The sequence below is a fragment of the Coenobita brevimanus genome, chromosome 71 (assembly GCF_032717465.1).
Source record: "Coenobita brevimanus isolate Jiangsu-jjx chromosome 71, ASM3271746v2, whole genome shotgun sequence".
Classification (NCBI taxonomy): Eukaryota; Metazoa; Arthropoda; class Malacostraca; order Decapoda; family Coenobitidae; genus Coenobita; species Coenobita brevimanus.
This window is the reverse complement of record NC_137024.1, coordinates 29995247-30009522: the sequence shown is the minus strand read 5'-3', so window position 1 is coordinate 30009522 and position 14276 is coordinate 29995247. Positions and strand designations below refer to the sequence as shown.

The 14276-nt window shown below is 41.8% G+C and overlaps 1 protein-coding gene across 1 annotated transcript in view; it reads right to left on the bottom strand.

The window, feature by feature from the left end:
- The window catches only part of AMPdeam (AMP deaminase), a 317845-nt gene that overhangs the window by 148116 nt on the left and 155453 nt on the right, over window positions 1-14276 (bottom strand). The window contains exon 10 of the mRNA XM_080277977.1: window positions 12356-12604. Within this exon, the coding sequence (XP_080134103.1) occupies window positions 12356-12604 (249 nt within the window). The remainder of the gene's footprint in view (window positions 1-12355; window positions 12605-14276) is intronic.

Sequence of the window (14276 nt, the reverse complement as noted above, 5' to 3'; positions counted from 1 at the left end):
TCTAATACCTGAGTATAGTGACAGAAAAGAGAGGAAAATGTGCAAAAGAAGTGGAAAGCAGAGTGACACAAGGCAGGAAGGTAGCTGGTGCATGAAGGCCTTGATAAGAAACGAAGGCTTGAGTGTTGCAGCTGCACGGGGCTTACACGAAGGAGTGATAGTGCCAACTTTAACATATGGATGTGAGACTATGGTGTGGCATGAAAATGAAAAGTCACAAGTGAGAGCAGTGGAGATGGGACTGCTGAGGAATGTATGTGGAGTAGAGAGAGTGGATAGGATACAAAATACAGTAATCCCTGGCATGTCCCGGTAGCGGCAGTGTCCGAATAATGAACAATATCCCCCTACTATACCTAGACCCTACCTATACCCAACCTCCAACCTATATCTAGCCTATTTGTACAGTACCTCTGCTTACTCTGGGAGTGTTTTCTGGCCATTCAGGCATATTTAGACATCAAAGCACACACACACAAACACACACACACACACACACACACACACACACACACACACACACACACACAAACTGAAAACCAAAACACTCTATCTATACACTACTGTATCTACAGTACCCCTCATAATGCTGGCACTGTTTTCAGATAAATCTGCCATATTTAGATATCAAAACACACATAGGCATATTCAAAGTAATGCTAAACACCAAGAAAACCATGAAAAAAAAAAAAAAAATGAAAACCAAAAACATCCTACTTAAACCCTACTGTATGTACAGTACCCTTCCAAAATTTGGCACTGATTTCAGGTCAATCTGCCATATTTAGACATCAAAACACACATAGGATTATCCACATTAATGTTAAACACCAAGGAAACAATACAAAAACAACAAACATCCACAAAATACCTCAGGATGGTAGGAAAATCAGTTATCTGACACCAGTGATAACTGCTTCCGGGCCTCAAAAAAACTTGCCACCAGAAATTGGTTAAATTGGTATAAATGGTATACCATTATCTTCACTGGTGTTGTACTATAAGCTAATAAAAACACACAAAACTGATGAGTAAAAGTACAGAAATGCAATGAGAATAAATTGTGTTCATGTAAAACTTACCTTCATTTAACTTTCCACCATCCTAGTGCAATATTTTTGCCAGCACCTTCCAAGAGTTAAGTAGATGTCTGGATGAAGAATTTCATGAGCTTTCTCGTGGTCACTTCGGAATTTCAATAAAACCAATAGTATTCAAATAAATTGCAAAAAAAAACTTTAAAACTCATGAGTCAGTGCTATCAGCGCGAAGGAAGGGAGAGACTGAGGGAGTGAGGGAGGAGCCGGGATGGTATGGAGGAGGGATGGGTGGGGGGAGAAGTGAGGCCGTGGAAGGATTTTAACTCTTCTGTTACAAGAAGGATGGGCGCTTTTACCGTACATTTACTCATGGCGAGTGGTGGCCATTTGGAAACAAAACTCCTGGTGACCGGGCAACTTTGGAAGTTCGGCAGAGAGGCAGATGGCCGCTGTCACCGAACATGTACTCATGGTTTGTGGTCTGTGTTCGATGCATGGTGGCAGCTGGGAAAGACCTATCCTGATGGCCTAGCAACTTTGAACATTTGGTGGGGATGTGTACGGATGTTTTGACACTGCTTGTGAGTTACAGTTGTATTACTCGGGTGCCGGAGGTTCATCGGGAGCGATCAGACCAGTGCGACTTTGGCCATTCAGTACAGGGGCGGATGGACATTGTAGCTCTGGTTGTGAGTTATGGCCTATTTCCCTAAATCCGAGGCTTCTTGTTCGTATTTTTAGTTAGTTGTTTTCTGGGGAGGGACACTAACCCTCCTCCAACCCACTTGCTGTCACGTTTGGAACACGTGTTGGTTGGTTATATGGTTACCACCCAGTGTTGTAAATGCTTTCCTGGTTTACAGGAAAGTGCAGTATTAAGAATATATGGAACAGATGGGAAGTTGTTGAATGCTGTGAAGAGTATGTATGTGGGTGCTAAGGCTACAGTGCATGTGGATAGTGAACTGAGTGAATTTTTCTACTTGAAGGCTGGATTGAAACAGAGATGTGTCATGTCTCCATGGCTGTTCAATCTGTATATGGATTGGGTTATAATAGAGATACACGGTAGGCCACTGCATGTTGGAGTGGCTCTATTGAAAGAGGGCAATGTTTGGAAACTCCTTGCACTGTTGTTTACAGATGATATTGTTTTGTTAAGTGAAGACGAAGGGGAACTACAAGGCTTGGTGGATGAGTTTGGGAGAGTGTGTAAGAAATGGAATCTAAAGGTGAATGTAGTGAAAAGTTATGGTCTTCAAGAGAGGTGAAGTCAGTATATGTACAGTGAGACTGGATGAGGAGGAAATGGAAAATGTGAGTGTGTTTAAGTATTTGGGTAGTGTGATGTGTAAGGATGGAAGTTCGGAGTGTGAAATTCTTGAAAGGGTACAACAAGGGAGAAAGGTTGCTGGTTCCTTGAAAGCAGTGACAAGAAACAGGGAAGTGAGCATGGAAGTGAAAAAGTTACTACATGACAATACTGTGGTACCAACTCTAATGTATGGAAGTGGAGCTTGGACTTTGTTGGAGGGACAGAAGTCAAGAGTGAGAGCAGTGGAAATGAGTTATCTGAGAGGAGCATGTGGAGTCACATGGAGAGACAGACTGACAAATGAGGAGGTGAAGGAACGTTGTGGTGTGGATGTGGATGTGATAGGAAGTGTTAGGAGAAACACATTGAGGTGGTTTGGCCATGTGGAGAGGATGGAGAGTGAGAGACTGATGAGGAGAGTGTATGTGAGTGAGATGGTGGGGGGGAGAGGGAGGAGGAGGTCGAGGATGAGATGGAGGGATGGAGTGGAGAAGTATATGAGAGAGGGGTGTGAGCTGGGAGCGGGGCAGTGAAATGACGGGGGACAGGGTGACTTGGAGGTGATTTGTTTGTGGCTACCCCTTACGGGATTAAGGCATCTGGCAATAGATAGACAGATAGATAGGCTCGAGCCCAGCGGCCATGATACCGAATGTTTAAACACATTGGTTGGCTGGCCAAAGTTCTCGGAGACTTTTACATCTGCATTATAGCAAGTAAATTCGGATGACAGTTTAATACAGCCAAGGTCCAGTATCCGAATAATGAACAGGTCCAGATACTGCAAGTCTGGATAAATGAGGGATCACTGTAATGTGGTCCATGAAAGATGCGGAGTGAGCAAGTCTGTGGACGCCAGGATTGAAGAGAGTGTACTGAGATGGTATGGTCATGTGGAGAGAAAGGATAACAATAGAGTGGTGAAAAAGGTATATCTGAGCGAAACTGAAGGAAGGAGGAGGCGTGGTAGGCCAAGGAGAAGGATTAGGGATATGGTGGATAAGTGTGTGAGGAAGAGACGTACTGAAGTCAGTGAGGCTAGGGGACTAACAAGAGATCGAGCTGACTCAAAGAATGTTGTGAGAAGAAGTGCATGGTCAGGGATTTGGCACCCATTTTTTGTGTGACATCATTCGGATTGACTCCTTTGGATACAATTATGTAAAGCTACAGAATGTGGTGAAAGTTTTTGGTGTATCAGACAGAGCCATGATCCTGGGGGCTTGAATGAGTGAATGGAAGCGTAGCCCATTGAAGTGGGCAGACTTGGACTGTCTGGACGTTGCTACTCCTCACCCTGTCCTAGGGTGAGAAAGGAGGTCTGGATGATGATGATGATGATGATGATGATGATGATGATGATGGTGATGATGATTTTCTTGGTTTTCCTTTTTTTAACATACTACAATAAAATACAACTATTCAGCTTTAAAATGACACCAAAACCAACATTCTAACATTGAAAGTGTATTTACACAGAGCGATCAAAGAAGAATCTCATGGCATGAAGATGTGGGGCACTAAGCGCAGCTGACTCTAGCACAGACATAACCTGCCCAGCATAGAAAACTGGGTGGTAACCTTATAACCAACCAACACGAGTTCCCTACGTGTCAACAAGTGGGTTTGCGGAGGGTTAGTGCCCCTCCCCATAAAACAACTAACTACAATTACAAACATGAAGCCTCGGATTAGGACAGACCAACAGGTGACAGCCAAGGACCGGACAAAGGACATGGTACAGACTGCAACATGGAATGTATGGGGTGCGAATGATGAGGTGAGAGAGAGAAATTTAGTCCAAGAGCTTGAGGATCCAAAAAAGGTCACTTGTGGATTAATGGAAACTGAATGAAGAGGTGAGAGTGTGAGAGAGTGGGAGTATGGATGGGGTATATGCATGGGAGTAGGTGAGAATGACAGGGCAAAAGAGGGGGTATGTATTATTGTGTGCAAGAGATGGAAGAAGAATATAAGAGAGTATCGCTTCGTTTTTCAAGGCTCCAACATGCTTGCATGCATCAGCCTTGGTCACCTAATGGCAGCTCTCCAAGCTGCATGATCCATGGCAGCCTCCCTGTTCAGTCCCTTAACCCTGAGGTCACACTTAATGACCTCGTCCCACGTCTTTCTCAGTCTACCCCTCACAACCCCACCCATCTACTCACAAGATGTAGTGCTGCTTTGGTTGTCTGCCCTCTCCTCTCTTCTTTCCTTCCTCTTCCATCTTTCTTTCCTTCATTCCTTCCTCTTTCTTCTGCCTACACGTGACTTTACACTCCTGTCATTCTTTCCTTCCTTCTTTCCTCTTCCTTCTGCCTATGGGTGACTCTGCACTGAGTGACAACACCAGGAAACCATTTACTATGCTGAGAGGTAACCATATAACCAAATTATGGTGCCTGGTGGTTTAGTGGGTATTTAAGGTGCTCCAATTGGATTGAGCCAGTGCAAGTTTCTTTCCATGGGGTGGTTAGGGTTTATTGCTTACATAATGCCACTCAGGGATCAGTGAGGTTGGTCACTCTCATCTTAAATGTTAGAACCAAATGCTTAGCCCCAGGCTCCAACATTCCTCATGTGGTGACACAGGATTGGATGATGGATGGATGGAATGAATCAGATGGTTCACAGATTGTGTGGATAAGACTGAAAGTGGGAATACAAACATGGGCAACTGTGTGTGAGTATGCACCAATGCGAGATCGTGCAAGCAGAGTGATAGAAGAGTTCTGGACAAATGTGAAAGTGTGCATGGAAAAGTTTGAGCAGAATGAGAGAGTTTTTTTGACTGGAGATATGAATGGAAATATAGGGAATGTGAAGGTGGATGGTGTAGTTGGTGAGTGGGATGTGCCTCCAGAAGTGAATTAGAATGGCAGTGCTCTAGTGGACATTTGTGTGGGGAGGGGGTTGGTGATAGCCAATACCCTCCTTAGGCACAAAATGATACACAGGTATACGTGGCGAATGATGAACTGAATGAATGGAAGGCAATGATTGATTATGTGTGTCTGGGTGACAGAACAAAATATGCAATGGATGCAAAGGCATACAGAGGTTGGGAGAGTGGACCTTCTGACCACCACTTGGTGATGGCAAAAGTCAAGGTTCAAGTGCAATGGAGGAACAGAAGAATGGAAGGACAGGAGGAAACAGTCCATACAAGGAGGATACAAAGGTTGCAAGAGGATGGAAAAAAGGTAGAATATAAGAGAAGTGGAGATGCGATTGAGTAAATATGATCTGGAGCAGATGGGAGAGGCAAAAGATGTGTGCAATATTTTCACTGAAGAAATCTGCGCATGTGAGGTGGTGTATGGGGTGATGAGAAGACAAAAAGGGGTGCAAAGAACAGCGTGTTGGAATCAAGAGGTGAGACAAGCTGTGGCACAAAAGAAAAAAGCATATAGTGAGTGGATGCAAAGTGGAGACATTAGGGAATTTGAGAAATGGAAGAAAGAGTTATGTGTAGTGAGGAAGAGAGAGGTGAAAAGATTTTTAAGAGAGAGTAAGAAGAGAGTGGATGAGGAATTTGGATGGAATTTGAGTGTAAAGTGGAAGAAATGTAAGAAAATGTTCTGGAAATAGGTAAAGAGAGTTAGACAGGGTGATACAGAAGGTAGTTGGGAGTGAAAGATAAAAATGGTAGATTGTTAGTGAAGAAGGGAGAAAAAGTGAGCAGATGTAGAGAACACTTTAAGGAACTGATAGACATTAAGAATGAAAGTAATGTGAGTATAAATGGCTGGGGAATGGCTGGGAGAAGAAGGGTGGCAAGAGGAGAGGAAGAGATTGGTAGGATGGAAGTAGTGGAACCAATGAAGAAAGTCAAAATGGGGAAAGCCTCAGGAAATGATGGAGTATGTGGTGAAAGTCTTAATCATGGGGGAGAGATAGTAGTAGAATGGATATGGATGATAGGCAGACTGGCCTGGGAGGAAGATAGAGTCTCAGAGGACTGGAAGTCATCGTTTTCATTTCTGAAGGCTCCAACATGCTTGCATGTGTCGGCCTCGGTCACCTAACGGCAGCTCTCCATGCTGCTGGACCTCTGGCAGCTTTCCTATTAAGTCCCTTAACCCTGCGGTCATGCTCAATGACCACGTTCCAGGACTTTTTTGGTCTACCTCTCACTACCCAACCCTCAACATTAACACTTCTCACTTTCTTCACCCAATGGGGTGCTTTCAAAGCTAGTATTCTGGTAGATGGCACCACCATTTCGACAAACATATTCCCCACGCTGTTTAAAAGGCATATTTTTCTTTGCTAAATATCTACACTGTTGTGTGAAACTGTGAATCACAGTAATGTCATATACCATAATATAAATAATGCAAATAGAACATGTATATGTAACGTAGCGTGAATTGTTTACATTTATCATAAACGGAAATTAAAATATCACTGATGGCATGTGACGGCAACCAGTCATTTCAGTGGTCCTATATTATTAAATTTCTGCTACATTTAGTGCAAGTTAGGTTCTTAATACACAGTTTGTTCAGACTGTAAATTATGCCTAGTGGGTAGCTTGACTCATTCAGTCTTTATGTGGGCAAAAATTTAATGTTGAGTAAATACTGGGACTCAACATTTTGCCCAGTCCCTTCAGGCATGTGCATCACAAGACAATCCCGTGTTTAAGTTTTTTCACGAGAGATTTGTTTTCAAAAGAAACAGACAAGGACTAATGCTTAAAATAATACAATTTTGACTACTTGTGGTCTCGTCAGATTAGATGAAGTAAAAGGTACTGTAATTGCTTTGGAGGGTCTGAAGGGCAACAAAGGATTGCCTTGTGGTGCATCTGCGCGAAGGGAGTGAGCAAAATGTTAAGTCACAGTATTTACTCAACATTAAATTTCTGCCCACATAGGGACTGAATGAGTCAAGATACCCTCTAGGCATAATTTACAGTCTGAACAAACTATATTTTAAGAACTTAACTTGCACTAAATGTAGCAGAAATTAAATAATATAGGACCACTGAAATGACTGGTTGCCATCATATGCCATCAATGATATTTTAATTCCCATTTATGATAAATATAAACAATTCACGCTACATTATATATACATGTTCTATTTGAATTATTTATATCATGGTATATGACGTTACTGTGATTCACAGTTTCACACAACAGTGTAGATATATAACAAAGAAAATTATGCTTTTTAAACAGCGCGGGGAATGCGTTTGACAAAATGGTGGTGCCATCTACTGGAATACTAGGCTTTTCAGAAGCACCCCATTATCATCTCCCATCCTCTCCACATACCCAAATCAACTCAATCTACCTCTCCTCATTACAACACCAATACAATCCAGTCCTATCCTACCTCTCAGCTCTTCCATTGTAAACCTAACCTCCCCAGACCTTGCATTCAAAGATGCACTGCACATCCACCTAATCACTGTCATTTCCATATGTTTGACCTTGTGAATATCCTCTTCCATTACTGCCCAGGTCTCACTACCATAAGGCATTAAACTCCTAACACATGCTGCATACAAAGATCCCTAGCATGGAAGGAGAGCCCTCTCAATGTCAGGAGAGGCAACAGCTCATTGAAATTCTTCCAACCACTCCTCTCTCTAGCCACAGAGCTAACTCCTGCCCCACCTCCAGCACTGAACATGTCTCCCAAATACCAAAACTCTTCTACAAACTCAAGAGACTCACCAGCAAATTCAATCCTTTCACACCTGGCAATATCCACATGTTCTCCCCGACACACCACACACATGAAATCAGCATTATTCCCCAGTCTACCTCTAATACCACTACATCTTTTATGCATCCACTTATCACAAACACTGCACAAGATGGAATTTACTTCCCACGCCCTTGTGACAAACTGCACATATCAGGTATAATTATTCCCCTGTACAATGGAAAAGGAGAATAAGAAGTGTGTAGTAATCATAGGGGCATTTGTCTTCCTGGTGTAATAGGCAAAGTATATGGTACTATATTTATAGAGAAAGAGTTAGGTAAATAACAGAGGAATTAGTTGGAGAACAGGGAGGTTTCAGGAAGGGAAGAGGTAGTGTAGATCAGATAGTCATCCTTAGGTCTTTTGTGGAAAAGTTTCTAGAGAAGAGAATGAAGTTGTATGAGGCCTTCATGGATTTGGAGAAAGCATATGACAGAGTGGATAGACAAGGAATATGGAAAATGTTAAGAATATATGGAGTAAATGGGAAGTTGTTGAATGCCATGAGGAGTATGTATGAGGGTGCTATGTTACAGTATGTGTGGATGGTGAACTAAGTGAATTTTTCTGTCTGAAAGTTGGATTGAAACAGGGATGTGTCATATCTCCATGGCTGTTCAATCTGTATTTGGATGGGGTTATAAAAGAGATACAAGATAGAGCGGTGGATGTTGGAGTGGCCCTAATGAGAGAAGGTGGCATTTGGAAACTTCCTGTATTGTTTTTTTGTAGATGATACTATACTGTTAAGTGAAGATGAGTTTGGGAGAGTGTGCAAGAATGGGAATCTGAAGATGAATGTAGAGCAGAATAAAGCTGTGGTCTTTGAGAGAAATGAAGTCACTGAATGTACAGGGAGGTTGGATACTGAGGAAAAGTAAAATGTGAGTTCATTTAAGTACTTTGGTAGTGTGATGAGTACGGATGGAAGTCTGGAGGAGGATGTGCTTGAAAGGGCACAACAAGGAAGAAAGGGTGCTGGTTCTTTGAAAGCAGTGAAAAGGAATAGGGAAATAAGCATGAAGTAAAAATGTCACTGCTAGACAGAACTGTGATACCAACTCTAACATACAAACGTGAAGCTTGGACCTTGTTGGAAGGACACAGGTCAACAGTGAGAGCAGTGGAAATGAGTTACCGTATTTGAGAGGAGCATGTGGAGTTACGTTTTTAAAAATTTATCTTTTTTTTTTTTTTTTTTTTTTTTTTTTAATGCAAGGAAGACGGAACCAAGGGCCAGAAGCCTGCAATTACCATTCCTTCCAAGAAAAAACAAAACCCAGATAACAGAGAGCCATATTCATGATCTGGTTATTTCAAGATACCTGGACACACTGCATTTGAAAGGCAGGAGATCAAAGGAAGTAGGAAATACAGACAGAGGGAGACAGTTCCAAAGTTGACCTGCTGCACAAATTAAGGACAGGGAGTAATGGTTAACTCTTGCATTAGAGAGCTGGACAGAAAAGGGATAAGAGTTTGTTGCTACATGGGTGCTACGTGCCTGTCGTTGTGGTGGAGGGATGCAAGCAGACAGTTCAAATCAGCAGTAATCTCTGAAGTAGTGACAGAAAAGAGATAAAGATGCAATAGTGCTGTGAAGATACAGAGGTTGAAGAGACCCAGTCAGAGAAGAGTTAATGAGACAAAAAGCCTCTGACTCCACCTTGTTCAGAAGAGCTGTACGTGAGGAGCCTCCCCACACATGAGAGTTGTACTCTATACAGGGGCGAATAAAACCCGTGTATAAAGTCAATAACTGTGCAGGGGTAAAGATGGTACGGAGTCAGCTTATCACACCTAATTTCTTGGAAGCAGATTTTACAAGAGATGCAATATGATCTTTTAAAGATAAATCCCGAAAGAATGAAACTTCAAGTATGTTTAAAGATGATGCAGGATTGAGTTGGATATTATTAAACCTAAGTGGGTACTCCTGTGGAAGATATTGACAGGTTGATAGGTGTAAGAACTGAGTTTTTGATGCAATAAAAACAACAAGATTACTTTTATCCCAGTCAGAAATATGAACCAAGTCAGACATTAGGTGTGCCACAGCTTCATCCCTTGTTTGTTAAAGTAACTGCCGAGATGGACCCTGCAGGAAGTGAATGGAAAACTGATGGGGTATGAATGGACAGGGTTAGATGTACAGCTCAGAAGGTCATTGATGAATAAAAGGAAGAGAGGTGGTGATAGGAGTGAGCCCTGAGGAACATCACTATTGATAGCTCTAGGAGAAGAATGGTGGCCGTCTACAACAGCAGCTATAGAACGATCACAAAGGAAACTACAGATGAAGGCACAGACGGAAAGGCAGAAACCCCAAGAGGGCAGTTTGAAAATGAAAGATTTATGCCAGACTCAATCGAAAGCTTTTGAGATGTCAAGTGCAATGGCAAAGCTTTTGCCAAAGTCCTGAAAGGAGGATGAGCAGGAGTCTGAAAGGTAGGTGCTAAGATTGCCAGTGGAGCATCCCTGGTGGAACCTATACTGCTGATCAGAAAGAAGGTCGTGATACGAAAGATGATTTTAAATTATTTAAGAACAGACTTGAAAACTTTTGAGACACAAGATGTCAAAGCAATTGGGTGATAGTCAGAGAGTTAAGTAGTTACACAGAGACAGACTGACAAATGAGGAAGTGATGGAGCATTGTGGTGTGGACGTGGATGTGATAGAAAGCATCAGAAAATTATACTCTGAGGTGGTCTGGCCATGTGCAGAGGATGGAGAGTGAGAGACTAACGAGGAGGGTGTATGTGATTGAGGTGGAGAGGCGGAGAGGTAGGGGGAGACCAAGGATGACATGGAAGGATGGAGTGGATAGGTATATGAGAGAGGGGGGTGAGCTGGGGGGAGGGCAGTGAAACGGCATGGGACAGGGCAACATGGAGCAATTTGTTTGTGGCCACCCCTTCTGGGATTAAGGCATCTGGCAATAAACAAACTCATCATCACTGTCTGTGGAAAAATGGAATGGAGAAGAGGGGAATGAAATAAATATGGATAAGACAAAGGTAATGGTGACAGGCAAGAAACCAGTCGAAAGGATTCAGTCAGGAAAATGGCCATGAGGATGCTGTGGCAGAGGAGTAGGAGTGATCTCAGTGTTGTGCAAAGAGTGTAATAAAAGGTGCTATAGAAGGTGTTCAGGTCTGCAGAATTTGAGGGGAGTGCAAAATTTCCACTGCCCAGCCTGCATTAGAAGAGAGGTGGAGGGAAATAAAGCAGAGGATGAGCTAGAGGTGAATGAGGGCACACTACAGGAAGTGCGGCAGTTCTGCTATCTAGGAGATGTATTGGCCTCTGAAGCAGGGGTGAAGAGATCAATTAGAACAAGAGTGGTGTCAGCATGGTTAAAGTGGAAGGAAATAGTTGGCTTACTGGTCAACAAACACATACCACTGAGACACAGAAGTAAAATACAAGGCCTGCATTAGACCAGTATTGAAATATGGTGTTGAAACATGGGCTTTGACAGATAGACTGATGAATGTTCTGAGCAGTACTGATCGTAGAATGTTAAGATACATGGCGGGAGTGAGATGGGAGGACAGAGTTTTGCGTGAGAAGGTACCCAGAAGATGCAAGGTGAAGGATCTTGATATCATCCTGAGGCAGAGGTGGCTTACATGATTTGGTCACGTGAGGAGGAGTGAGGAAGGGAGCTGTGTGAGAATAGCAGAGGAAATGCAGGTAGTGGGACGTTGACTGCCATGCAGACCTAAGAAGACCTGGAAAAGTGTTGTAATGCAAGATATGGAAAGGCTGGGTATTGGAAGAGATTTAATCCAGGATAGGAAGCAGTGGAGAAAAGCCATCACATGTCCAACCTGTCTGAATATGGGAACAGGAGGACGAAAAACAAAGATGATCATCATCATCATAATTGTCTGAAGTCAAAGATAACTTTTTATCTACAATAGCCAAGACCAAAAGACCAAACAACCTTATCCAAATTCAACAGAAACTGAGTGTGAGTGAAGAAAAGTACTGTAGTTCTTTATTTTTAACATCTTGGTATCCATGTAGCCTCAATGTTAGAAAATATTAAGGCTCTTTCCTGAATTTTCCTTGCCATCAAATTTATCCATTTGTCAATGCCCTCCGAAGATCATAAGGGTTATTAAAGAGTTGCCTGTTGGCTTGTTTGTTAGCCGATAAGACCAGTAAACTGAGCTTCCTGAACCCTTCTCAGTTCACCTTTTCAGGTACACTCAATCCTATCCCTCTCACTCCTGTTACATAACCCCACTAAGGAAAGTCAAGTTACCTTTCTTATATTATAAAAGTCTCTGTGAGGGACAGCCTTTTGTGCAGTCAGTTCCCGCATCTCATTCAGCAGGACATGCAGCTGGAACTTTGAGGTGAGGTACTGAAGTCGGCGGTAGCAGAAGGATTTGACAGGTCCATTGGCAATTAGTGCACACAGCAAATGGTGGTCCTGGATGTAGCGGGAGAGATCAGGGAAGTGGTATGCTATAGGTTTCTTGCTTTTCACATCCTCCTCACTGTTGAATACCTGTAAAGGGAGACAGTGATCAGATGTTGTGGAGAGACACCTGGGAAAGTATAATATGGGAGATGCAGTTCTGAAGAGAAGATAAGCAGCTGATATCGAGTAAGTCATGAGCAAAGGAGGGAGAACCAGAGAAGTAACAGACAATACAAGACATGAGGACAATGTCTACTGAGTGAAATTTCCATGGCTGGTCTTCATTCACTGTTTTGGTAAGTGACTTTTAATGATGGGAATACAGTGAGTCAAACAAAGCAGAAACAAAGAGAAAACTACAATGAGATGATGAAAGACTCGGGTATGCATATAATGACAGTACGGCAGACAGATCCTGTTGCACTATCCGTAAAGGATGTATATGAAACTAAAGGGAAAAGGGGAGTCAAATGAAGCTGAGAGCAAAATCTTTGGGAAGACTCAACTATGCAACTCTGGTGAAGGGGGAAGTGAAATGACTAATAAGAGAAAGAAATTAATTCAATACATTTAGTAGTTATTAGCTACTCATGAACTAACACCTACCTATCACTTAGAAGTTGCTTGTGATTCATTAAAAATTGCTTGTGATTCATTATAACATTTTTTTAGTCAGATTATTTTTTTTATTTATCTCATCTATCACAAAAATATGTCTCAATCTTTTCATGCAATTTGAAGCTAATGTTGCAGCAACTATTTTCAAGGGACATTTTTCAATTATGCAGGTGTCACATGTAATTTATATAAATTGTTCTAAAGGGAAAGGTCTTCAAGTACTGTAATTCTTTTCATATTCTAACATAACAATTGGGTCATAAGTGAAACATAATGAAACAATAGGCAACTCTCTACTGTACTCCTTCCTGAGGTCACAAGAGACACCAGAGGCTACTAGTTCAGATGTCATTCTTTGTAACATTTATATAGTTTTCCTTCCTTTTCTTGAAAATTGTTCTACAAAAATTCCAAAATACCACTGGAGAGCATATGAAATTCAGCTTCTAAACAAATTCTTACATCTTATTAGTTGTGAGTCAAGTCTCAACCTACAAAAGTGAGAATATATTTACATACTGTAATATAATTTTATTCAAACTAAAGAAAGGTAGTCAGTTTCAGCTTTTAAATTTGTTTTAGAATTTATTACACAAGCATCAGCAAGCCAGCAATGTACAATATGGTATGTGCCAACAAAAACAATCTGTGGGGGTAAAATCAACCAATACAGAACTTATTTACCACACAGTGTATACATGTGTGTGAATTTCTCTCTCCCTAAATAAATCCTGTTGTTAATCAGAAAAGGTTAAAGTAGTTTTACTAAAAACAGCATTCTGCCTGCAAACGTCCTAGACTTTAACTGTGGAGTGAATGCATCTGCTTGTTTATGCCGTGAAATACAGATGAAACTAATTACACTGGTTTACAAAAAATTTGAGGCAAGCATGAAATTAGGTGTTCTAACCTAATTTTGGGGTGCTGATTTCAGATTCGAAATCTGTTTTCACTCATCACCTCTAGTTTTTGAGATATACATGTATGTACATGTATACATATAGGCCTAGACCCAAAATATTCGCCAAAAATCCATTTACCGTCCTATTTTCTTGGAACTTGGTTTAAAACGCGAGCCACAACAAGCTCAAACATGTCAAGCACTACACACAGAAGGACTGAGGGTCTAGGAGCACTTTCG